The 25829-nt window shown below is 39.9% G+C and overlaps 1 protein-coding gene across 1 annotated transcript in view; it reads right to left on the reverse strand.

The window, feature by feature from the left end:
• KMT2C (lysine methyltransferase 2C) overlaps nucleotides 1-25829 on the reverse strand; it is a 184553-nt gene that overhangs the window by 45024 nt on the left and 113700 nt on the right. The window contains exons 17-34 of the mRNA XM_018553120.1: nucleotides 25478-25582; nucleotides 24395-24576; nucleotides 22031-22195; nucleotides 21833-21942; nucleotides 20058-20108; nucleotides 19212-19424; nucleotides 17523-17651; nucleotides 16762-16881; nucleotides 15906-16036; nucleotides 11296-11473; nucleotides 9830-9934; nucleotides 9487-9534; nucleotides 7122-7259; nucleotides 6211-6243; nucleotides 5961-6104; nucleotides 949-1084; nucleotides 492-706; nucleotides 241-314 (exon numbers count right to left, since the gene is read on the reverse strand). Of these exons, the coding sequence (XP_018408622.1) occupies nucleotides 241-314; nucleotides 492-706; nucleotides 949-1084; nucleotides 5961-6104; nucleotides 6211-6243; nucleotides 7122-7259; nucleotides 9487-9534; nucleotides 9830-9934; nucleotides 11296-11473; nucleotides 15906-16036; nucleotides 16762-16881; nucleotides 17523-17651; nucleotides 19212-19424; nucleotides 20058-20108; nucleotides 21833-21942; nucleotides 22031-22195; nucleotides 24395-24576; nucleotides 25478-25582 (2277 nt within the window). The remainder of the gene's footprint in view (nucleotides 1-240; nucleotides 315-491; nucleotides 707-948; nucleotides 1085-5960; nucleotides 6105-6210; nucleotides 6244-7121; nucleotides 7260-9486; nucleotides 9535-9829; nucleotides 9935-11295; nucleotides 11474-15905; nucleotides 16037-16761; nucleotides 16882-17522; nucleotides 17652-19211; nucleotides 19425-20057; nucleotides 20109-21832; nucleotides 21943-22030; nucleotides 22196-24394; nucleotides 24577-25477; nucleotides 25583-25829) is intronic.

Here is a 25829-nt window from a genome sequence, read left to right on the forward strand (position 1 = left end):
TTGGTTCGATCTTTTATAACATTGTCACATTAGTTATGATAAGCCAACGTTTTGGGGCCACACAGGGTCCTTCCTCAGGGCAAGTCACAAAAGGTCTACGTACCAGTCACTGTACACTGCAAATCTACTTTTAGTGTTTTGTATAAATGCAGTATTATTGCGCAGATTTCTCTACTGTCAGTTACTTTGTCCTTTAATGCCAACCACAATAAATGTATATTGAGTTTTAGACCCACTTACCACATAGGGGGCTCTTTCTTGCGAGCTGGCTTTTCTCCAGAGTTTTGCAATTTGCTTCACTCGTGTAGACCAATCTAGACAGAGTAAAATGAGTCATAATTAGTCGTGGGTAAAGACTTACTACATGTAACAACAAATAGGCAGCCTTGTGATCACAGGAAAAAAAAAAAAAAGGAATATAAAAGACAGCTCATCCTTCAAGCTCTTTCAATCAACAGACTTATGAAAATGCTCTTTTCTGGCTATCTCACCAGGAAACTCCTCCTTCAGGTGTGGGAAATTAACATTGGTGTATAAAACAGGGGCCACCGTCGCCATTTCTCCAAGGGCTTCTTCCTTCTCCCATTTCTGTGTACTCCTTTGGGCACTGGACATGGTGTCTCCTTCTGGCTCCATAACCGGAGCCTGAGCTGGCCAAACATTTGTGGGGTCGTTCACCATGCCATGGTATACCGCGTTCTTATCCCTGTTTACATATAAAAAGTTTCTACTATTATTGATTTATATGGTGCCAATATCTTTCACAGTCTTGTGTAGATGGAGACAACACCAATAAAAAACCCATTCATACAGGAAAACAAGAGTGACAGCCTTGCCCAAATGAGGATATATTTTAATAATACAACAGGAAAGAGAAACACAATCTTCTACACTTTACTGCATCTTTCCAGAATAATGACAAAGAAAAGAAGTTAGTAACCAGAGTACCTGTTTGGAAATGGTGGTTGTGTTAAGGGAGAGAAAGGACCAAGTCCATGTCCTGGGCCGAGAGGATTGTGTGGTAAGTGAGGATTGCTTGGCAACAAGCCATTCACCATGGGCATTCTTGGAAAAAGACCATCACCTTAAAAAGTAAGAACAAAATGCGGTTTCTTTCTGCTTAACAAAAAGCAAAAAATGTCAACATAAATACATTACTTATGTGTATTAGTGTGTTTGAATTTATCTAAAGAGTAACTCCAGGAAGCAAGCTAGCCAGAAACTATTGCACTGTGCCAAGGCTAGGAATTCCACTGATAGGAAACATGTAATCAGATCAAATGAAGCATGGCAGGCAACATAAAATGCCAGCTGTGTATATTAACAGCACATCCCTCTCCATCACTGCTGTATCCCTGGAAATCCTGAATCTTCAGGCATGAGGTGTACATAATCACTAAATACAACACCCTGATTACCTGACTGACCCTATCACTAGGCTTGAGGCATGCCAGGCTTCAGAAAGTCATTATTATCATAAGATTTTCAAGGTGCTGCATTCATGCCTGCTGTCCAGTTGAGGTGTTACTTTACATAACATGCTCTGACCACTGGTTTACTTCAATCTGGATTAAAGAGAGTATTATGAAACACAACATAACCAGGGTCTGGAACTGCCCTCATATGGGCTTCTGTATGGAAAGTAGACGCTGGTTGTGATTTTGTAACATACAACGCCTCTTATGATCCACTGTGCTAAGCAGTAAGCTCAGAGACATGGTGGTACACAAATTAAGGAGGGCATTTGACTATACTTATGCGGGCTCAGATGCAAGGTCATTCAGAACAAAAGGAGATGTGCAACAATTGGGATTTCACTACATGGGCATCAGCCATACAAGATGAATGCCAAATTTAAATTTAGAGTGCCCGAGATTTTAATTGCATATTTATATTTGAGATGCATGGCTGTTCCTCTGTATTTACTAGACATACATCCCTTTGTATTACCCTAATATTTAAGCATATACAGGAATATAAGTGGACTTGTTGCCTAAATGACTAACTAGATACCTAATTTGATTACCAGACAATAAATGAAGAAACATTTGTTCACAGTTTTCTTATTAGAAGCCAAATGCATAGATCACTCAAAATAAAATGTGGACTGCCATTGGTGAACTCCTTCAGGGAATATTAGTTTCCAGATCATCATGCTGATCCTCTAGCTTTCACACTTTTACTGGCCCAGAAAAAGCAGGCAGCACATAAAAGGCAGAACTATTGACCTGCATAGTTGTTCCAAGTCGCTGACTCAGAAAGTAATGGCGCTCAAGGATTAGAATGGCAGCCAAGCAACTAGCACTTTTAGTTGGCAGCGCTTGCTGACTAAATATTTTTATCATGTGAAGTTTTACAAATCAGAAACATAATGGGTAGGTTCGTCTATTTCTCAGTAACCTAACAGTGACATTTCCATGTATCCTCTTTGGCAGTCATATTTGAGAAGACCCCACTATAAGTTTGTGTGTTCCCACTCACATTAAAAGTAATATTTAAAAATAAGTTTCTTACATTTGAGTATTTCTTTGATGAAGGCCTTTGTGCCGATTGCAGGCTACTCTGAGCAGTTTGATAGTGATTGTAGAGAAACAGACTGAGCTTCCTCTTATTAACTTACAATAGGGGGTATTTACTAAAACTGGAGTAGACAGAATATAGAACAGCTGTGCACAGTAACCAATCAGCTTCTATCTTTAGCGTGTTCGGTTGAGCTTTGAAAATGAAAGCTCAAAGTTGATTCGTTGTCATGCACAGCTGCTCCAGGGTTTGTTAATTTCCCTCAATGCTTTTAGATCTTAAAATCTTAGTTAAGACAGACAGTATTGAAATCTAATTTACAATTGGTAATGCAATCTGCCAGCACAGTACAGACAGGGTCAATTATCGTCAACATTACTTCCCACATCCTCCTCTTTAAAGGAGAATTATGGGGCAACCTCAGGGAGTACTGTGTCCTCCAGTGACCCAAAACTCAGTATATAGCTGGTTATTGCCCTCTATATGCTGAGAGGGTGGAGGGGGAATCCATGCAGAGACGGTCACTGCTCTCTGCAGGGAGAGGATCAGGAAGTCAGCGATCGGTGGTATCTGTTCGCTGATTTCCCAATCTATAGAGCCGACCTGTGACAGCTTCTTTGTCACAGGTGGGCTTGAATTTGCTTTATACATGCTTAGAAACCAAAAGAAGGTGTTATCCCAATTTGGCTAATTGTCCCGATTCACTATATGAAGCAGTGGATGAGAGCCAGAGGTTTATATGGAGACAACAAGACACATACATATATGTATAGACTTCAGCAGTTGCGCAGTGCTGGGAATTTCAATGTGCACATCTCATTAGGATGAGAAATATAAGAAGTCGTCACTTTTTAACCTGCCAGCAACTACGTAAAATGGAAGTCTTCATATTTAGGCGGAATTTGGATTATAGGAAAGTGATCAGGTGGCTGATCACTGCACAATAGATGAGGATTTATCAAATCAAGAGGTAAAAAGCTTTTCTTTTTTTTTTGTCATTCTTTACTTTCTTACTCATTGACAGCACATTTCTGGTTACCAAAAAAAAAAAATTCCCTCCCACTGTAATTTCTGACATGTATGAAAAATAATGTATGTCATATCCCAGTGATTCAAAGATTTACAACAGTCCTGATATTCATAGATTTTGGTGGAAACTTTTTTTTTTAAAGCTTTTTCAGTGGTATACCCAGTAATACCATAAGCCTGACTTAGAAAGTCATACCCTGTTTCAAAGAGCACCTCCATATATGAAAAGCAAACATTTTCATATATGCTACCAAATTATATAGCTCACCTCTAAAACAAACATATAGACAATAAATCACAAGTCTAGCTGTGACACAACTGCCATATATCCTTCACTTTTACCTCTCTTTTCTAGCAGGTTGATGCAACTTAGGAAGTCAAATGCTGGGCACAAGTAGGTTATATATACCTGTCATACCTCATAAGAGTCTCAAGTTGATGTTAAATGTAGAGTAAATGCACATGAAAGCATGCTGAATTTTCCCATTGACACATGTCCTTACACACTTGCTCTGTTTAGTGGAAAATTTGTATGGATCCACAATGAACACAATGTTAACAGACTAAACTAATTCATCAAACTTGCAATGGTTACAGTGATATTAAAGTCAAAAGGATTTTACGTTATTTCAAATGCTGATTATATCACTTGCAATGAATGCTGCTCCTTGATGTTTAAAAGTTTTAGATTGCTGCAGAATCATCAAGTCCCCTGAGCACTGGTCCTGACTTCCTGTTTCAGAGTGACTCCTTTCTCAAGCAGCGTGCTCCGCAGGCACCCTTGTATGTGCTAGTAAGCTGCGTGTGTGTCCCCACAAACACAGCCAATCCAGCTACTCCGCTACTACCTCCCACAAGCTAGTAGACCAACAGTTGCTGGAGTCTGCACTGTCTCTGACCGGCAGTGACAAGGGAGCATAGAGCAGACTTCCATTTTAATCAGAAAGCCGGCCGGCACGTAATGACCGGCCTCCCAGCTTCCCGATTGGTCAGGAAGCCAGGCTGCCTAGGAAGTGAAGCTGCTTTCCTAGCCAATCTTGAAGCCGGATGGCACCTCATGACTCACCGCCCGGCTTTCTGATTGGTCAGGAAGTCAGGCAGCCTCAAGTGGAGCCAGTGTTCTTTCGCTAGAACACTGGCTTTGCAGCAATCAGGAAGCTGGGCGACTGGTCATGATCCGCCGCCCGAATTTCTGATAATCTGAGCACACAGCACCGGTAAGCGATATCGGCAAGTACTGAAAAAAAATATTGGCACTACTCGATACCGAAAAAACGGTATTGGCGCATGCCTAGTTTTAGGTACTGAGGGCTGCAAAAAGGATGTCATTGATGCCCATTTATAGGGCCTCAAATGGCAGGGGGAGATCTAAATCTGCCTTAAACTTCACTTCTCAGTTCACTAGAAATCCGTTACACAACAGGTCCAAAAAATTACAGCTAGGACCATGACTGTAACTTTAAGTGTATGCACCAAGCACACTTCCATAGAAGTTTCTAAGTTTTGTTTTTCTTTTTAAAGGGAACCTGTGGGTGGTTTTCTTATGTTCCAAAAGGGGCCCCTGATCCACAAGAAGCACTTTCAGGTGCCTGCTTGCATCCTTTAATTTTCACTGCACCTCAATTCCAAAGACCAGGGATGTCAATGACAACCACCGTTTTCTGACTGCACTTCTGGCTAGACTCTATCCATTGCCAGAGTCTTTCTACTGGCCATCAAATCACACATCACTAGAAACACAAAATGCACAACGAATACTAAGGTGCAGAGGGCAAAATGATGTGTGCCACTAGCTAGATTCGGAAGCTTTTGGCCATTTGTTTTGCACCCAGGTGTTTGGTTATCCCATCATGTAGTAAAAATGATCTAATGATGGGAGCTAGGGTATGCTTGCTCTAAGAATCACATGCTGCTTTAACAGGTAAGGGATCCCTAACAGATATATGTAGGTATATGTAAAAGACTGTATATGAATAATTACCATTTGAAGCCTACAGACCACAAGCAGCAAGCATGTTTTCTGGTTTAAAAACTAGTTGCTGCTTTACAATGGGCCTGAAGTGCTAGGGAGATCGGATTGCACACACACTGCAGAATGACTTTCCCCATAGCAGCATTAAGACAGAGACATGTCTACTGATTTGCATAGGTCCTGCATGCTTGTGTCATAGAGGTGCCATGTATCTGCCAAAAAAGCTTTTATAGAAAGGATCATCAAGAAAAATATAATTAAAACGGACCATGAACCTCTATGCTTTCCTATCCCCAGCTGCTGGTAAAACATGTCACGACAACCCAAGGATAAAATAATGACAGCGGGAAAAGTATGATCAAGTGAACCTAGACTTTGGGAAACATCTTTACCAGGCCTTTAAAGTAGAGCAAAGGCTTAAACCAGGACTCAAACTTACCCTGGTTTTGCAAAGGCAAGAGCTGTGTATGTGGAGGATGGGGATGAGCTGAAGGTGGTGGCGGTTGTGGCAAAGATGGCGGATGGGTGGCTACAGGACTCAGCACAGCAGTAAATAAATCTTCAACCTCTTTTCCTTCAAGTTCTGCAAACCCAACAGAAAGAGCAGGAACCAAATATTTAAAAGATGTATTCTAGTGAAAATAATTTGGAGTGACGTTAAAGTGTAAACCTAGGATGGTCAAAATTACCTGGAATTTTATACAGCTTTCCCAAAATTGCACCTGATGGAGAAGGAATAAAAAAAAAAAAAGTAAATGTTGTTAATCACTACAAGTGTGAAATTCCAAAAACAAGCACATATATATGGCAAGTAAAAAAACCAAAAAAAGAATCTATTACAATACATTTCGGTTGTTCTTCCAGGGAAAATATAAAAATGGGGAAAAGAAAAAAAAGCCTTTATTGCTACGCACAACAAGAATACTTTTATATACATTAGGAACATTTTCTAAACTAGATTCTAATACCAGCTTGCAAGGCACTTATACACTTGTGTAAGCAGATGAGCCCTTTTGAAATTAAAAAACATAGATTGCGGATAGAGATCACTACAAAGCCCATTATGTGGCAGGACATGATGCAGTCACAATCTCCTCCAACTAAAGGCAATTATACTAGCTATGGGGTATTAGATCATTCACTTCTGGTTGGATCTTTTGTTCCATGTCATAGCTTCAATAACACAACACAAAAAAAAGCGTATGCAGCAGTTCTGACATGTTAAAGCCCAAAGCCTTTTTCCTCTTTTTTCATTTTGGATCGACTTGGAAAGAGAAAGAAACTCATGTTAAATATTAATGTCCAAAAAGCCTGTTGAGGCGATTACAGCTCATCTCCAGTGCCTATGACCATAGTACAAGCAATAAGTGGAGCTGTTATCACTGGGACAGGAAGTGAAATGCAGTAATAATAACCTGACAGAGATTCTGACCCTTCCCCCCACTTTACGAAGAAAATGTGCTTTGTCCCAACACAAAATAATAGAATCTCTCTCCAATGAGGACACAGGCTGCAATAAAATAATGACAGGGCTTCTAAGCCTATCACACTGGAGTAGATGGGTGGATAACAAAAATAGAAACAGCAAAGCAGGGTTTACCATCTGTAACCATTTTGTCTAATTCTGGGCTGAGAATCCCATCCAGTTGGTCTTCACTTAATGGCCGAGAGCTTTGGGGGCCACTGGCATGAGGCAGCGATGATGAATCATCTGACATTGTACCTACGTCAAGTCCAGCTGTAGGGACAAACAAGATACCATAAACATTCACATTAAAAGACCCCTTCTCAATACAATCCCCTTCTCTCAAACAAGGGAACCTTTCAGGAAAACATTCTGGCCACAAACAATTAGAAGGGATACATAATGAAAGGTCCACCCAAAAGAGTGTTGGTAAATTGTAAAGAGTCAAAATATATACCTAGCTTCTTCTATCTCTGAGGGACTCTAGTGGAGAGATCTCTAGACTCGCATCATTCCAGCCTCAGGAATTAACAGGGGTACCAATATCCAATAACACAGTATGAGAAGCAGGAGAAGACCACAGTGGGTTAGGACCCTCTAAACCCCGGGGAGATCTCATGGCTCAAGTGCCAAGAAGATATAAGAAGAGTACAGGTGACTTGGCCCACCAGACACTCCCTATACCTGAAATATCACTTTTGAGTGGGAACTTTGACTTGATTACAGAATCAAGCTCAAAAACAAAGGGAAATTAATGCAAAGCTATACAAATAAGCTGCACAGAAAAACAAAGCTTATTCACGGGCCACAATGGATATTGTAGGTATCCAAATACACAGAACATTGTGTTAGGGGGAATATTAATCAAATGTTAGTTATAAGAAGGTGATGGGTTACGGCAACTCTAAAATACATATAGACTAACTTGACTTCTTTGTACAGTAAACTACGGGGTGGAGTCCATTCATGACATTAATTTTACAGGAGGTGAAAACTCTCCTTGCATGTGTGTATGTGCTTCATACAATTGACTGAAGTGTGCCAGTTGATAAAGCTTGTTATTGGTAGGGTGCTCTTGGTAATTATAAAGATTGAAAGCTGGTTGAAATTGTCTAAAAAACCTGTTACTTGCATGGCCAGCATAAGCCCTGACCTGTTATTAAATCAGATGACAGGATGTCAGCAGTATGGGTACTAGCATTTAAGTGACAAGATTAAGAAAAAAAAGCAGGGCTTGACCTCAGAAGTCAAGGCCCCATGTACAGCCTGAGCCTAGGTGTCAAGGGGACACAGGGATTATGGGCTCGTTCACACCATGACCGCTGAGCTGCATTGATGAATGCAGGCTCATTCAAGGCCAAACAGTAAACAATTGTTCTCGATGTGCCAAAATGCAGCATGTCTGTATTTTTACACAATCCACAACAACGCCTTACAATGAAGTGTGTATTAATGCTCAATAAAGTAAAATAAAAACAAAACACTGTGATGCATTGCTACAACACATTGCAAGGATGCAAACCACACACCAGTAGGCGCACGTTATGCATGGCAAAACATATTCCTGCAGGTGTCAACAAGCCCCCAAGCCTGACACCGATACTTGCACTTCACTGTTACCTTAGAAGCACTTTAGGTCAGATCACTTGAAGAAAACAGTTGTTTATGGGGCCAATATGTCTATTGCTTATAGCAAATGTGGCAGCTGAGTGTCCTCAGCAATTTAAAGAACATTAAAGCTGTAAGTGCTGTGCAAAGGCACAGATACAGTAACCCTCCCATGGACTTCAATTAAAAGCACAGTTTATTCTAAGTATCTTATGAAAAAGATCTGCTTATTTCCCTAGATTCAATAACTCATATAAAACTGTTCATAGACTATATTTATCTAACAATGCCTGCTGGCAAAACCTATTAAAAAAAAAAGATTCATATTAGACCTGATGTGTGATCTAATTCTAGCTTAAAATATGCTGTGTTAAGTCAACACCACAAATCCAATTCTGTACTGCACCTTCATAGAACGCAGTTATCACCTATTCTAGAGTTATAAACTGCAGCTATTTCAGCTTGTATTGCACTTGTACACTAATCGGAGAACTAAATATTCTTTCTTGAATATTCTTGCTAGTGAAATTCTCACAATGGCATTGTGCGTTAGTCTGCAAATACATATATCCAAAAAGAAGGAGAAATCTTGTGCCTTAGGGTCCATAGAGAAAGCTTCTATTGGCCAAAAGCTACTCTACTACAGGGGTAGGAGGGCCAGAGGTTCCCCACCCCTGCTCTACTACACCTAACTAATGCTAGCAGAGATATATATACATATATATATATATATATATAAACTTTTCTTTGTAAATAAACAGCAAAGAGAAATACATGACAAGGACAATATACAAAAGCAGTAGAATGTAATACATGCATACAGAATGCTAGCAGACAGAGAGCTACCAGATAACTAGCAAGGAGGAAAGGGAAATTCCTTAGTTCATCTTACCAAAAGGAGAGGATGAATTCTCAACCTGGAAAGGGCATAAATCAAGACCTACAGAACCCAAAACCAGATAAAATGGATGATTATAATAAAGAAAAAGTGGAGGTGATAATAAAGAAAGAAGCGAGGTGAATTTGTAAGGCAACATGCTTAAAATTTGTGATCAAAGCAAAAATTTTATGAAAACGCAAAATACACAACATATTGTAAGCAGAGAAATAGCAGCTAAAACCAAACATGTTTACTTAGGTGAACTGATGTCGTAAGAAATAATAAGTACCGCAGGGCAAAATATATCAGGGAGACAATAATGAAATTAAAATAAACTGGATGCAGAAAATCCTACCAGACTGATTTGATGATTTTGCAAGATCATCAGAAAGAATACCGAAAATGTCATCGTCTGTGTTCAAAACTTCAGACAGATCTGCTAGAGGATCGTGAGAACCACCTTGGAGAATGACAGAGCAAAAAAAAAAAAAAAAGGTCAAACACAACTCTCATAGGAATGCTGCAAAATTGCAATCGTCATTGGTGGCAATTAATGCAAGCATTAAGTTACTACATAGTCTGTGCAGTGAAGTTTTAAAAGTGCCTGGATCGCTATACACTGGTTAACATGGGTGGCAGGAGAGGGCGATTACAGCAGCTAAGCACATCAGGGACTGCAATGAGACTGTTATCAGTTAAAACAATTACATTTACTGTGTATTCTACAGTGTCCTCAAAGGGTTCAATTCAATAATCAGTTTTCACTAGTTTTATTAATAAGAATAGCAATTTACACATTTATATAAATGTAAAAGCCTGGGGAACTGGTCATAAAACCTGTGATTTGTAAAGAGGGCAATTAGGATAAATTGTGTGGGGAAAAAAAAACTTTATAAAATGTCTTGAAGATACAGAATCCAAGAGAGAAAGAAAATTAATTAATGACACAATGAAACTTCAAAATAAGCGTTTATTATTTGTGATTCTACATGACTTTCGGTGGCCAACTAAGCACCGGCGGAGAAGCAGCAGTAAGCCTGCAGGTGATATTAAAGTATATCTAAAGCCAAGAACATAAATGTAATACATTGCCATTGCTTACCAGTCCTTAGATGTAGTGGCTGCATTAGTTTTCTTTTTTTCCAGCCAAGTACATTTTCTGCAAACACAGAAAAACAAAACATTAATCCTGATAGAAATCCAGCATCCTTGTAACTTCCTGTGTGCTAAACTACACAACCACTTTCTCCCAACCATATGCAACTGAAATTAGGAGGGGAAGGTCTTTATAGTAAAAATCAGAAGAAAACACTGCTTCATAGAGATGGGGAGTAAGCATTGTGACCCTCAGATAAGAAATGTGTTACTGGCAGTATAGGGAGTTGAAAATGGGGGGGGGGAGGTTAGGTAAGCCTTAAAAAAAGGAAAGGCAGCTAACCACATTTGGGGTGGTAAGCTGAAACATATTACATTTTTGTATTGGGGTTTAGATACCCTTTAGGAAGCACACAATATATATATTTTTCTGGTTTTGGGAACTGTGAAAAATGTTTAGTTAAAAGCATTTTTCTAGAATATTGAAGTGTTTGCAGCATTGTAATTTATGAAAAAGCTCACACAACCCTGTGAAAACCTCCTAAATGCTCATTACAACAGCGTTTCCCACCATGCTTCAAAAGGCCTGAAATACATTATAATACACTTATAAATGTCAATGTAAAAATGATAGCAAATGCCAGCAATTTTCTTGCTCGTTTGGTGTAAATTGGCTACTACACAGGCTTCCTATTATACATGCGTCACGTGACTGCCCGCCCTTACCGTTCGTGGTTCTTGAGGGTGTTGCAGCCGAGCTGAGCAGGGGGTCAGATGATGGATCCAAAAAGGTAGCATTAATGTTTGCTTTGTACGGCAGATGGGCGGCATCCTCAGACAAATGCTCAATGCTCTGCTTGTTTTGTCGACTGGTATCCAAAAGGTTTTTCCCAAAAAAAGCTTCCTGTAAAGATTGAAACAACTTAAATGGTTAAGATGCATCAAAACCACCGCACACAAAACAATCAGCTACCAAGTACCACTTCAGATATGACAAAAGAAGCTTCTCTTTTCAAATGGTAAGGGTGAAATTGGAGTGACTTGGTAAATTGTGAGGCGCGATTATGATTTTCAGATACACGTTACGGATGTGGAGAAAATAGCATCAGTAAAGCATGGGGCAGTTCTAGAAATGTGGATCCATTCTTTCATTACATTGGGGTCAAATCAGATAAGCATTTATTGCAGATTTAAACAATTGAATGACAGTTTGTCCCACGGAAAACAAATACTTGTTTTCACTTTCTAATCTTTGTTACATCTTAGTGCCACTGATCTCCTGCAGTCTCTTCCTGCCTATATGCAAGCACTCTTGTATTGGATTAATGGCAGGTTTTCCGACGCTGACAACAGTGAACCCTGCCTATGTTAAGTGTGCTAAAACAGCCACTTGTAATCTTCATCAGAAGCCTCTGTGACAGAGTGACAACACAGGAGCACAATTCAGAGATAGGGACAGAGCGATACCACCCTACAACGAAGCATCTGAGGACCTCCATGGCAAGTTAAATGGGCATTATTTTAACCCCTTCATGACTGAGGCCCTTTTTTCATTTTTTGCACCCATGTTATATTCCACATTTTAGGCCTGAAAATGACATAAAACCCCCCAACATTATATATTTTCTGAATGCCAAGACCCTATAGAATAAAATGGTGGTAGTTGAAAATTTTTATGTTGCGCAATATTAGCGCAACTCCTTATTAAACCCCAAAATTTAGTGACAAATTTAATTAAATGCCCCAAAACACAACAAATTACCCATTTTTTTAATGAAATATAAAAGATGAGGTTACAACGAGTAAAACGATACCCAACATGCCCAGTTTACAGATTGCGTGCGACCGTGAAACGGCGAAAAACTGCAGTACCCCAAAAAGTCAATAAAAGACACTTTAAAAGCCCCCACAGGTCATCAATTTAGAGATACCCCAAAATACTGGCCCTAGAATTATTGCTCTCACTCCGGCGTGCGCGGCGATACCCAACATGTGTAGCGCGTTCGTCGTTTTCATGCGTAGGCGCACCCGACGCGTGTTTACGTGGCGACGCGCGTGCTCGCGGGGGCGGGGTACTTTTAAATTTTTTTTTATTATTAGATTTATTTTATTTCATTTTAATTTTAAAAACTGTTTTTTTTTTTTTTTTTACTTTACTTTGACTGCTATCACATGGGGGGGCTTGCAAGCCCCCCCATGTAATAGCAGATGGTGGTGACAGGTCCTCTTTAAGGTGATGCTGGGGGTCCAAAAGACCCTCAGTGTCACCTTTACACTGGAAATAAGCTATTGAAGTGCAGATCGCACTTCAATAGCTTATAGCTGGGCTGCAGGAGCCCAGAACTGACAGCCCAGGGACCGGAAGTGATGCAATCTGCATCGCTCCCGGTCCCATAGAACGGGGAGGGGATCGATGAACGGAAGTTCGTCGACCTCCTCCCCAGCTCCCCGCGGACACAAAGATCGCCGGTCCCGGGCCCGTAGGAGGGGCAACGGAGCCCGGGAAGCACGGCGGGGGTGTCCGGGGGGGGGGGCGGCCCCTTCTTCGGGACGCAGAAGCGATCTGGCGACAGGTAAGTCGCCAGGATCGCTTCTGTTGTAAAGCCGACAGTCGGCTCTACAAGTTTAAACAGACTCCCGGCGGCAAAAGTCGCCGGGAGTCTGTTTAAACAGCCCCGATGCTGGCGACGTACACTGTACGTCGTCAGTCACGAAGGGGTTAATGAAAGCTGCAGATTTAAAAATACTGAAAATGACTTTTGAATTTACATGAACATTTTAAAGTTATCTTATGAGTTTTCAGGGATTGGGTTTTATATCCAATTTAAGGAGATGATTTATAAACTTTCATAGAAGACTAACACACGTTCTCTCAGGATCATTCAAATTGAATTCTATTTAAAAAACAAAAACAAATTTATAAATACACAAATAAACGCAACCTGTCAGCGCTCAAGTGTTGAAAGGATACAGTACCGCTGGTCATTTAGTTCCATCCAAAAGTTAATCAAAATTTGCCATAAATATGCAGACATGTAGCTTTCTCCAGACTGTGAGACTTTTTGAGGGTGCACCATGCACTTCACAGCCCTGAGGAAGAGGGTGCACCCCTAAAATGTGTAGGCCAAGATGCAAACTTGAGGCAGTGGGTAGTTGATACTGAACAAGTTCAACAGTTGGTCAAACCATCCAATGGTTTGAGCAAGTCTCATTTCAGATTGATTTTATGTTCTGTGCTCATTTGCCAAGCACTTTTGCGAGTGCGGTATGCATTTTAATTGTTTAATTGAAACTATCACTGTTCTACAGTATTTATAGGTGGCATTCAACCAAAGTAACACCCCCCCCCCCAAATAAAGTAATTAAGTTATTTTTCAATTTTCACAAGTGATATGCAGAGAATATACAACAAAGATCTGCACCCTCTGAAGTCTTCAGCTCTAAAACTCTATTTAGGAGGAATTAGGAGGAAAGGAACGAAATCTAACTTATGTGACAAAATGTCAGCAGACACACAGACTAAGGGTCCATTAAAGTGACAATAAAATGAGGAGGTAAATCCTAAAAACGGCATTCAAGTACCTTAACTATTGAGAGATGTATCTTATTTATGTATAACTCATCTGTAGATCCTCAAATCATCTCTGAATTGGTGCTGACACTGTCCTTCCTTCTGGAGGGTGGCTACTTTTGTTCCCCATGGTCACTGTGAGTGTAGTAAAGTAGCCACCGCTTCAAGTTCACTCCTGTGATGGACTACAATCTCAATACAAATTAGTAAACTAAGTGTGAGATTGTAGTCCATCACAGGAGTGAGCTTGGAGCGGTGGCTACTTTACAACACACACAGGACAGTGTCAGCATTAATTCAGAGATAATTTGAGGATCTACAGCTGATGCATAAATAAGCTACATTTAGCTCCTGAGTTTAGTGTCACTTTAACAATAGTGCGCTGTGGTAACGCATATTATGTGCATTGAGGAGCCTTTCAATGTGAATAGCACCCTAATACAGTTGCAGAACACAGTAACATATGGTAACACACTACCATGTACTCATTGCACTCTATGGAAGCCACACCAGTCCTGATATACTGTATAACAGACAGTGGCGGACCTAAGGAACAAAGGGCCCTGGTGCAAGATTTTGTTTTTGGCCCCTCCTCCCCCCCAAAAAACCCCACAAACATAGCGCTCTCCTCCCGCAGCGCTCGGCCGGTTTTCAGTTTCTAGAAAAGAAAGCAGGGATTTACAGCGTTGCTGTATCGGCAGAAAAATGTCATTATTGCTCACTGCGACGTTCGAGGCGATATGTAACATGTGCAGCACAATTGGTTTTTTTCGCACGTAGGCGCTCCAACGCATGTATCTGGGGGTGGGGGACTTTTTTTTTTATGTTACTTTCATTTTTAAACACTTTTTTTTTGTACACTAACCATATTGGTATTACATAGGGGACCAACAAGCACACTGTGTAATAGCAGATAGGGTGTGACAGGTCCTCTTTATGGAGGCATCAGGGGTCTTTTAGACCCCTAATGTCACCTAGAGACCCCAAACAAGCTGAGGAAGCCGAGATCTGCTTTCCCAGCTTCTTGTCCTGGCTCTGAGAGACTCTGCCGGAGCAGCCGTGTTCTTGTTTTACCCACTTCTGCAGGCCGCCGTCTATAGACGTGCTGCGGCCCGGAAGTAGTATTAAACTGACATTAAAGTAAATTTTTCCCCCTCCCCCCAATGTAAATGCCAGCACTTACCTTAACTGATGTCTCCTAATCCGATCTTCTTCTTTCCTGATGTTTTCATCTGTCCCTCCAGTGGTGCGGCGACTCTCCGATCCAGCGCTGACTCCTCTGTCCTTGCTGGCACTTCCTGTCCCACGGTGTCTGCATGCGGGTGCACCTGTCCATAGACCTACCTTGCGTCTCTCCTCGTCTCCCGGCCAAAAAATCCAAACTGCGCATGCGCCCGCCCCAAGATGCAGTTTCGGATTTTCGGACGGGAGCGCGCGGCAAAGACGGGGTAAGTTTAAACCACTGTTAAAGCGCTTTTTTTTGTTTTTTTTACTTTTTGCATATATCTACTGCTTGCTACCCTCATATATATGCAAGAAAAAGCCTGGATATGTTAATAAAGATACACTACTTTGCTTTATGCAAGTTTTCAATATCATTCACGTTTCACCTTCCTTCAGCAATCTGCAAAGTTCTCTTCTACCTATAGGGCACTTGAGGTAGCTTTTGTCCTCACAATCTTAACTGGGCAGAGAAACATGGTACCAAAACAAAGTTCATTTCAGACTGTCCAGAATGCATTAAAAATACAAAAATAGCAATTACCTGCAGATACGTTGGGAAGGATTCCTCAAGTTTGTTTTTCTTTTTCCGGTATCGTTTCCTAACTTTCTCTGTGTTCTCAGTGATAGGGGCGCATTCATCCATTGGATTATCAGGCAGCGGTTCATTCCAAGCTTAGGATGTACACAGAATGTAATTCAGAAGACAAATTGTATATCTACAGCATAGCATATGGCAAGATTCAACAGAAACTGAAGATAAAGTATTACCTTGAAAAAATGTATTTAATAGTAGCAGATAGTACAACACGGCACAATGCTGTCTGCTAATAGGAAAGACATCCGGCACACCAGAAATGCCACACAGATCTACAGCTCACTGCACAGGGAAACACTGATAACTTTCCAGCATTAAAATTCATGCGGCTTCATTTATCAAACTGTCTTCACAGGTGATTTTCAGGAGAACAGGAAATCCCGTTTGGCACTCTCCTTTGTGTAGTAACAGAGTGGAATCCTTCCCATAGCTCCAAAGGCAGAGTGGCAACTGGAAAAAACACTTTATAATGCCACCTCTATGGAAGTCACTGGTCAGCCTCCAGTCTGTCAATAATGTAACTAACCATCTATTTACAAGCTTGATATAGGAGGTAAAGACCACTCCATTTCACTAGATGAAATAAGGGATCTCCATTTGTCCCGGAAATTCACTTTCACAAGACCTGTCTGCATTGCCACACAATAACTAGCCAGAATCAAACTTGTAGGGAAAATGAAAGTTTGAATCTGGTTGGTTGTTAGGAGGCAACACAGGCAGTTCTTATTTTAGACATTTTAATAAACAAGGGCCACTTATGTGCTAGGCTTACTACGATTATGTAGCATAAAAATGGACGTACCATCATCTCTGCCTGGCACAAGTTCAGAAACTGAGCCAGAAGAATCTTTTCTGGAAAGAGATCTCTTGGATTTCCCTTGACCTGTTCGGCTTCTTTGGCGCACCATAAATCCACCAATACCTGGAGGGAGGTTACACTGATCAGTTTATCTTATTTATTTTGTTTTCTAAGGTTTGTAAGCATTCCGAATTTCAATAGTTTAGTCTCTTCTGTGAATGCAGAAATTCTGGCACAAAAACATTCCAATAATCTACGTGTCTTTTAGCACAGTGCAAAAATCTGTGTATATGACAAAAGTCATATCACAAATCACCGCTCAATGACTGATCATTGGTTGGAAGCTGAAGTTGCTAGTACAAAGAAACTTTAACATAAAATACAGTACCAATTTAGATATATTTTTTTGGTAGAATTTCAAAGTTCAAGTTCATAAATTATTGCTGCATTGCTTCATCAATGACACTTAATAAGTAAGTTTGTGGGCAACCGGTGTATAACAAAATAAGGCAGTTCTATCTCAGTTGATGATTAAAAAAAAGGAACAGTGTCATTCTGTAGTCATTTGATCTGATCTCTGCTACTCTTGAAATCTATTTCACAACAGGGCTAAAACAAAATTGGCTGAAGAACCCTATTGATTGTGCTAATTATCTTTAGGCTGCAAGAGCTAAACATAAAATAGTCAAATCAAATATTTCATATATTCAAATGAATTAACTATAACAATGGTGTTAACTTCCAGATCAGAAAAACATTAATACCAGGTCTGTATGGCTTCCTTTTCCTTTTCTTTATTCCATCCATCACTTCTGCACCCTTAGAGTCATCGTCAATAGGTTCTCGCTCAGGACTAGAGTCAGATTTCACATCACAGTCCATTAGATCTCCCTCTACAAAACAAATATCACATTTAAGGGCTGCACATCCTATAAATATTTAAATGAATCCAGTCTATTGACATAAATACATGCATTAGTATCAGCTTAAAGTGAATGTAGAGCAAAACCCTTTTTTATGTTTTGGATAAAGTAGGGAAGGATTAGAAGCCCTGTCAACTTTTTATTGCAGTCTGTATCCCTGCTGGGTAGATTATCACTTAGTATTTTATATGGTGACCATTGTTACCAAGAATGAAAGTGTAAACGTCACCAGAGGGGCTCAGTGGTGTATGGAGGAAAGTGTCAGCAATGAGTGCAGAATCCAGAAAAAAATTATATATATGTATATATATATATATATACACATGTACAGGAAAAGACAATGCAATTAGGGTTCTTTATATTAGTTGTCTTGATGGTATGAGGAGTAATTTAAGACTATATAAACATAGATCATATAAATACCTCAAAAGTGTAAGTTATCAATTACAAGCTCTTAGAAATGTTGTGTAAATATTATTCATAAATTCTTTTCTGCAATTACTTTATAGCCCTGATGAAGGGAGAGCAGTCTAAAACCCAAAACAGATTTGACATTTACTGCATGTCTTTTTGCTTTTCTCCATATACCTCTGAAATACAGAATTTCAAATGCGAGCAATTGCATGGCCCATCTTCTCTAGAGAGCTGGCAGAAAAGAATTCCTCTACACAAATACATTTATATAACGCCAACATATTACGCAGTGCTGTACAATCGTTTAGACAGGTAATAAACACTGACACACATCATTAACATACAGAAACAGTAGGTGAGGAAGACCCTGCCCAAAAGAGCTTACAGTCTAAGAGGAAGGGGACCGAAGACACAGAGCTGGGGAAGACTACAGATTTATACCAAATAAATTGGGAGGGGAGTTGGAAGTACTGTGAAACGGGAGCAGAGGGGAAAGTTGTATAGGGTGAGAAATCAAGAGGAGAGCCAATACGCTTCTCTAAAGAAGTGCATTTTGAGGGATTTTTTAAAGCCCTGTAGGGACGGTGAGAACCTGATGTGGTGTGGGAGAGAATTCCATAAGGTGGGTGCAGCCCTGGTGAGGTCCTGTAGACGAGAGTTGGGTGTGCGTGTGAGTGAGCAGGATAGTCTCAGGTCATTAGTGGAACGAAGGAGCAGATTTGAAGGATATCTTTCATAAGGGATGAAATGTAAGCCTGTGCACGGTTATGCAGAGCTTTGTAGGTAAGGCTGAGAAGTTTGAAGTCTATCCTAAAAGAAACAGGAATTCTGGGCAGAGATTGACAGAGGGGTGACATGTGAGAGTAGCGGTAGGGAAGGTAGAGGAGTCTGGCTGAAGCGTTCATGATAGATTAGAGGGGGGCAATCTGGGCACATGTTAGACCAATATACACCAAACAAAACACAAACTATTGCCAAGATAAAGACAAACTCTTCTAGTAAACCATTTAGGCACAACTATGCACAATGCAGCCTAACACCAGTAACCTAGCAAATTGATCTAAAAATCAATAGACATAAGGGCAGGACAACATAGTGATGGTAACAAGACATTACCTCTACTATCATCCATTTCTCCATCACGAGAATGCTCAGACTGGGGGTCAGGAGGTGTCTGGAGAACTGCTACACTGTTCTGGTTGATGATTTTTAATTTCAACTTTGGTTTTGATCGCCTCCGCCTCGGTGCTGTGATTGTTAGGCTCTGTAACTGTGAAAGTCCAGACTCTGTCAAGCACACTCCGTCCTGGGTAAAGGTTTTGAGAACATCTTAAAAGAAATAAAAAGCAAAAATCTTAAAGTGACATTTGTGGAATACAGGCACGAACATTACAGCTTCTTACTTCATTAAACCACAAAAAAAGAGTGATAAATGAAACACTTGGTGGCATAAAGCATAATAAAGTTTTTCTTTTGGGTTTACAATATTTGCCTGGTTTTACGTTTATGTCTCTCTATAGCTGTTGAGCACTGCTACATTGCTAGAGTGCATTGCAGTTAAACTTCTTTTTTTTAAACTTGACTTTACACATTGTAGTACATTTTTGTACACTGCATTTTTATGCACAGCACACCTGCACAATTGTAAGGTATGAACAGAACACACAGAAAACAACAACTTTCTCAGTGTCATTGTATTGAGCCTGTGTTGATCAATGTAGATCAATGTACTTGGTGTGAACAAGCCCTAAGATTCTCTAGGGCTTCAGTGTGACAACCATTTATGCTGAAGTCCTCAAGGGCTTATTTATTATCAATAGGCCTCATTTATTAATGTGTCTTAGTCACTCTGTGTTGCCCAAAAAAACAACTTTCTTCCTTTCCTACTTCTAGTGCAGCATGAGAGAATAAAAAGGAAAATTTCCAGGGAACAGACAAATTAGACACTTGAACTTTTCTTACCAGGTTCTCTAATTTTTAAGACAATCTGGGCATCCACTGGAGATTCAATTTCTTCTGGAGAAAATAAACAAACAAATCAAAATGCCATATAACTGTTAGATTACAGACCATTATATTACATCAGTATGCCATTTTTCAAAAAGGAGGCAGTAAATCAGGAACATATATAATAACCCGAAACACACTGAATGCTCTGTAAAGAGAACTCCTACTTTGCTCATGCTTGCACTTCTTGCATTTATCAACTACCACAATTTACTACCAAAGCACTCTGAAATCCCTGAGCAAGTTTTGACTTTACAAAATCCTGCTCCCATGTATTAACGTATTGTTTATGACAGGGATTTATAGGGTGTCGTTTTCTGTCTTCATGGATCACCAACCATATATAAAGAAGGTGGGTGAGCTGGAAATATGGAAAAAGGTTTTTCAGGTTTTTTTTTTCCACATTTGTGGAGAAACCACCAGACACAAACCTATACAAAGTTAGAAGGAAGAAGTCATGTTTGCCACTGTTATAGTGTCATTCCAAACCTGCTATGTTTTTAAAAGAGCAAATTTACCCACCAACTAAATGGCTCCAAAAACAAGTTACTTTTAAAGCATGCCTGCCGTCAAAGTTGTCAGTGGGCTTATTTCAGCTCTCAACCAAACTTTCAAGCCCTGAAATGGCTTGTGTCATAGCTGATCACATGCACAGCACCATTGCAACTGCAATCCAAACATAGGTTAAGATGGCACCTTCCTTGTCTGTAAGGGATAGAAAGTTGTAGTTCCGCTTTACATTGCAATTTTGCAGCTTTATTCATGTGGTGTATTTCAGTAGATAACATTAAAAAGGCCCAAGATGGGGTAATATAAAAATTGCCATAATGAGCAAATCAAAATGTTTCCTAAACAAGTTTTGTTTTCTATAACTAGCTCTAACTGTGAAAAGGGAAAAGGCGAATATAAGCTAAACACTGTAAAAGCTTTATAAAAAAAAAAAAAAAAAAAAAACCCATGAGTGGTAAAATAAATAAATAAAATCCCCAAAATGCAGAAATTCTTTGTTGTAGATATATTTATACGTTTTAATTTATAAATGTGCAGTCTGATTTATAACGAGATGTACTCTTTTACTTAAGTATTGGGGGGGCATTTGGGGCAGGGGTTACTTCAATTCTGAAGCTCTGCTGCGTGACCTTACATATTGCACACTCAAAACGAGTGGTCAGCTGGCTGTCAGACTTCAGGTGACCTCTGACCCTGTGATGGCCTGACCTAGTAAAGTAAGTGGCCATCACAGTTTAACAAGGAGAAAGAAAACATTTCCATCTTTAACTATGTATAGTCTTAAAAATAAATAAGAGCTGTTTTAGTAGTTTTTAGCAGATGCTAGATACTAAAATCCCCTATCAGTTTCTTTTTCATCACTGATGGTGAGATTTTTGCTTTAAGTTCCCATGAGGTCCCCCCTTCCACAAGAATAGAAAGGATCTCACCAACAATAGGAATGAGACTCCCTCTGCTGCCCCACTAGAAGCAAGCTCTTAGGAAGTGGGATTAGAAAGGGAACTGAAGAAGGGCAGTGTCACCATGAGCAATGCAAAAAAAAAAAAGATAATTTTACTGATAGATGGGTAGAAGAGCATTCTAGGTTCTTTTTTTTTAAATGCTGGTCCTGAAAACAACTCAAACGAAAACTATATGGAGGGTAACATTACGAGTGACATAAAAGAAGCTAGCAATGACTTGCAGGATTTACAAATTGATATAACACACAACGCAATTACCTTGAGCTGGTATTGCAAACGGCTTACACATAGCACAGTCAAATCCACCGTCTGCTGCGCTCTCTACCTCAGCGTCTGTGTTAAGGTTCTGGCAGGTGCCATGGGACCACCTGAATACAAAACAATTGTAAGAAAAATAAAAGCCATAAAAAAACACAAGAGATGCTTAACAAAAGAATGAAACAGACAAGAACTTGCCTGTCGCACTGCCGACACTGGAGAATGATTTCATCTTCTATGTAGTTCTGGCCACACACTGGGCAAGTAGCCAAACTAGCACATGGAGCACACTGTGTGTAGTTGTTCTGCCATTCACATCGCAGCCCCGGTGTTATTGCTTTGCAGTTGTTACATGATACACACCTGGAAAAAAGTGACATTCAGGATATGTATGTGGCCTAACCCAGAGAGTCTTTAAGATAAAGTTTTTAAGTAAAATTCAAACCTGCCATGCATCTAAACCAGACAACTAAACAATAAGCATATTTCGGAAATCAGCAAAGCTCATTCTCTCTGCTGTTGTGAGTGCTCTGGCTTTAAATCATAAAGGAATGTATTGGATCTCTGGCTCCCCACAGAGAGCAAGGGTTCCCCTCTGCAGCATACTGGAAGGTGACAGGCTGTGGCTGCTTTAGAAAGAAATCCAACTGTAAGACATTAAACAACTATTGTTGTTTAATGGAGAAGTGTGAGTGCAGCCAACTGAATCCAATTAGAAACATTTGTAAAACCTAGACGACAGTTGTGTGAAAACCTTTATAAATACACCCCTAATTGTTCAATTGGGCTTTAAACTTAAAGTAACATTAAAAAAGGATAATTTTTTTTCCCTCCCCCCAATGTTAATGTCAGCACTTACCTTAACTGATGTCTCTCAATCCAATCTTCTTCTTCTTTCCTGATGTTTTCATCTGTCCCTCCAGCGGTGCGGCAGCTCTCCGATCCAGCGCAGACTCCTCCCTGCTTGCAGGCACTTCCGATCCACCGGTGTCTGTATGTGGGTGCACGCCTCTATAAACTTACCTTGCGTCTCTGCTCGTCTCCCAGCCGAGAATCCAAACTGCGCATGCGCCCGCCGGAGCAGTTTCGTTTTCTCGGACAGGAGCGCGCAGCGAAAACAAGGTAAGTTTAAACCGCTGTTTTTTTTTTTTTTTAAACTTTTTGCCTATATCTACTGCTTGATAGCAGTAGATATAGGCAAACAAAACGGAGACTTTAGAACCCCTTTAAACTGTGTTTTAACAGGCTGCTAACGCATACTTTCAACTTTCATTATTTAGCATATATCTTTATGGAAGCAACCATGACAATTCTATTTACAGAAATAAGTAATACATAAATATAATTTATTGATGGATCCAATGTTTAGATCACACTTACAGGTGAACTCTAGGCATATATAAAACACCATTTCATGCAGGTGCATCTGCATTAAAAACAAATAAGGGGACCATGGATGAAGTGGTTTCATTTGAATGAACACGAGTATTAGCTACATTTCTGTCTATTTTCAGGTCATGCTGGAAGCCCCCCTAAGTACTAGACTGCAGGGTTCTCTAGTTCAAAGAACCACCCCATAAAATTACAAATGGAAGTAGGGTACGAGGTAGTGAATTAGATGGTCCTCCACTGCAAATTTAGGAAAGGAGCTTTGAAAACATGTCCCAGTGTTGGAAGTACTGATGCTGTGCACTTTTGGTCCAATCTTTATTTTAATTGGAAAAGTTCATCCAAAGTTATTTATCAGGCTGACTATTTCAATTCAAAGAAAAGTTTAGACCAGGAGTGTGCATTTGAAAGATGAGATGTGAAAAGAGATGTGTTTTGACAGCTCAATTCCCGGCAAAGGATGAAGTGGAGGCAGGTGTCAAAATAATCCATTACACTTACCAACCACACTACTTTCATTTTGTGATTTCATGGGGTTCTACTTCAGGATTCACTTATTCTGTAAGAGTTATGTGCAATATGCAGTAAGCATTGGGTGGGACTGGGTGTAAGGTTTTCACTAGGGGTGCACCGATACCATTATTTCCAGAACGAGTGCCAACGCTTGACGATATTAATTATCGATACCTTTTATTTAGTGTTATGTGACAGTTTTTCTACAGACTGGTGATTTTAGGAGTGCCAGGGCCTGGTCGCAGTTGCAAACCTGGAAGTTCTGCCACTGACTCCAAGCTGTAGAGGGACTACACATCTCAGCAATACAGAATGCTACTGGCTATAGAGGACTACAAATCCCAGCAATACATTATCCAGCAATGCAGAAGAATAATCGTATTCTTCTGCATTGTTGTATAATGTATTGCTGGGATTTGTGGGCCTCTATAGCTGATGGTATTTTTCAAATTTTCCATGTGAAAATGTAAAGCTCCGGTATTGGTTTTTGGTATCGGGGCATTCCTAGTCTTCACAGAGCTGAAAACATCAATTAGGTTTTCCTTTCAAAAGAAAGTGTATTCACAACTGTGTTACTAAAAGGAAAACAGACAGCAGTAGCAACAAATGCTTCTACTACTTTATCACAAAAATACAGCAATGACAATGAGGGGAACTAACCATTTACACTTCCATCCTCCTTTGGGAACAGTCTGTAAGGGCGGATCCAGGCAGTATGTATGATAGCTAATGTCACAGTCATCGCAGAGCAGCAGTCGGCCAGGATCTGTGGCCTTCCCACAGGCCTCACACACTGTGCACTCCAAACACCTCCAGCCTTTACGAAGGATGACTTTACTAATCTGGATTTAATAAGACAAACACATCAATGAAATATATTCCAATAGTAAGGCAGGTAGTACTGTTAAAAATGTCAAAGGCACATTCAAGTACTATGATCAATAATAATTGCAGTAAAAAGTTAGGGGGGGGAGTTCTAACCATTTATTTTAAAACGTTTCTATAAATAAATGTTATCACAGGTAATTTAAAAAAAAACATTAAGTACATATCTACAATGCTTGTACATTTCCTTGTGTTATAGCGATTACAAAATGCAGCAAATACAGAAAAATACCTGTTGATCCGGCCAAAAATCTAGTTAGTTCCTAATTTCAAGCAGTGTTGTCAGTCCTGTGATAATTTTCCTCTGCTGGACTACAGTCCCCCCAACCTTATGTTATAGAGATAGGAGGGAGGTGTTATGTAGCCCACAGAGAACTCAGGCTGGACTGATAACACCACTTAGGAATTCAGTACAGTGGGAGTCTTAGAGACAAAACATGGATAAATGTGTATGTAAAATTTTGTTCGGAAAAATTCATTTTCGGAATGTTCACTTGATTCTGTAATAGTTAATGGTGTCAAATCAACGATGGATTACAACTGTTGTGACAAAAATAATCAAAGTCGGATGTATATTCTAACAGTGAATCTGGTTTGGTTTGAGAAATGTAATACGTTCAAAAATCGAATCGTAAAAATCATACTAAATTTTGAATGACATTCGTCAAGTCTCTGGTGGCATTATTGCATGTTCTGCTGAGTTTTTTCTACGAACATTCATTGGCAAATCTACCAGTGTATGGACAGCTTCTTTGCTCTTGAGGGCCCGAGAAGAGAACTTTGAAACATACACGGATATTGTTGTCTGAAGCCTGGATGAGGAACTGCTGCATCTTTTAATTATAGAATGGGTCTTACCTTAATACTGACACAGTATGGATGGTAGCACTGCCCACACTGTGAACAAGCAAGTAGTCTTCCTTCAGCACCTTTACCAAAACTACCGCACACCACGCACATATCCTGCCAGGCAAAAAAAAACACATTGTGAGGCTACACTCCAATATGGCAGAACAATTGAACAATCGCGATACCTACACAACATACAACAAAAAAAAATTAAAACATTTCTAAAAGTGGAGTTAAAGTGACACTAAACTAAGGCGTTAAATCTTAAAAATGCATTCAAGTACCATAGCTATTAACAAAAATGTATCTTATTTGTGTATCACTCAGCTGTAGATCCTCAAATCATCTAGCTAGGTGGGTC

This window comes from Nanorana parkeri, unplaced genomic scaffold (assembly GCF_000935625.1).
Source record: "Nanorana parkeri isolate BGI_ZX_2015 unplaced genomic scaffold, ASM93562v1 scaffold110, whole genome shotgun sequence".
Lineage (NCBI taxonomy): Eukaryota > Metazoa > Chordata > Amphibia > Anura > Dicroglossidae > Nanorana > Nanorana parkeri.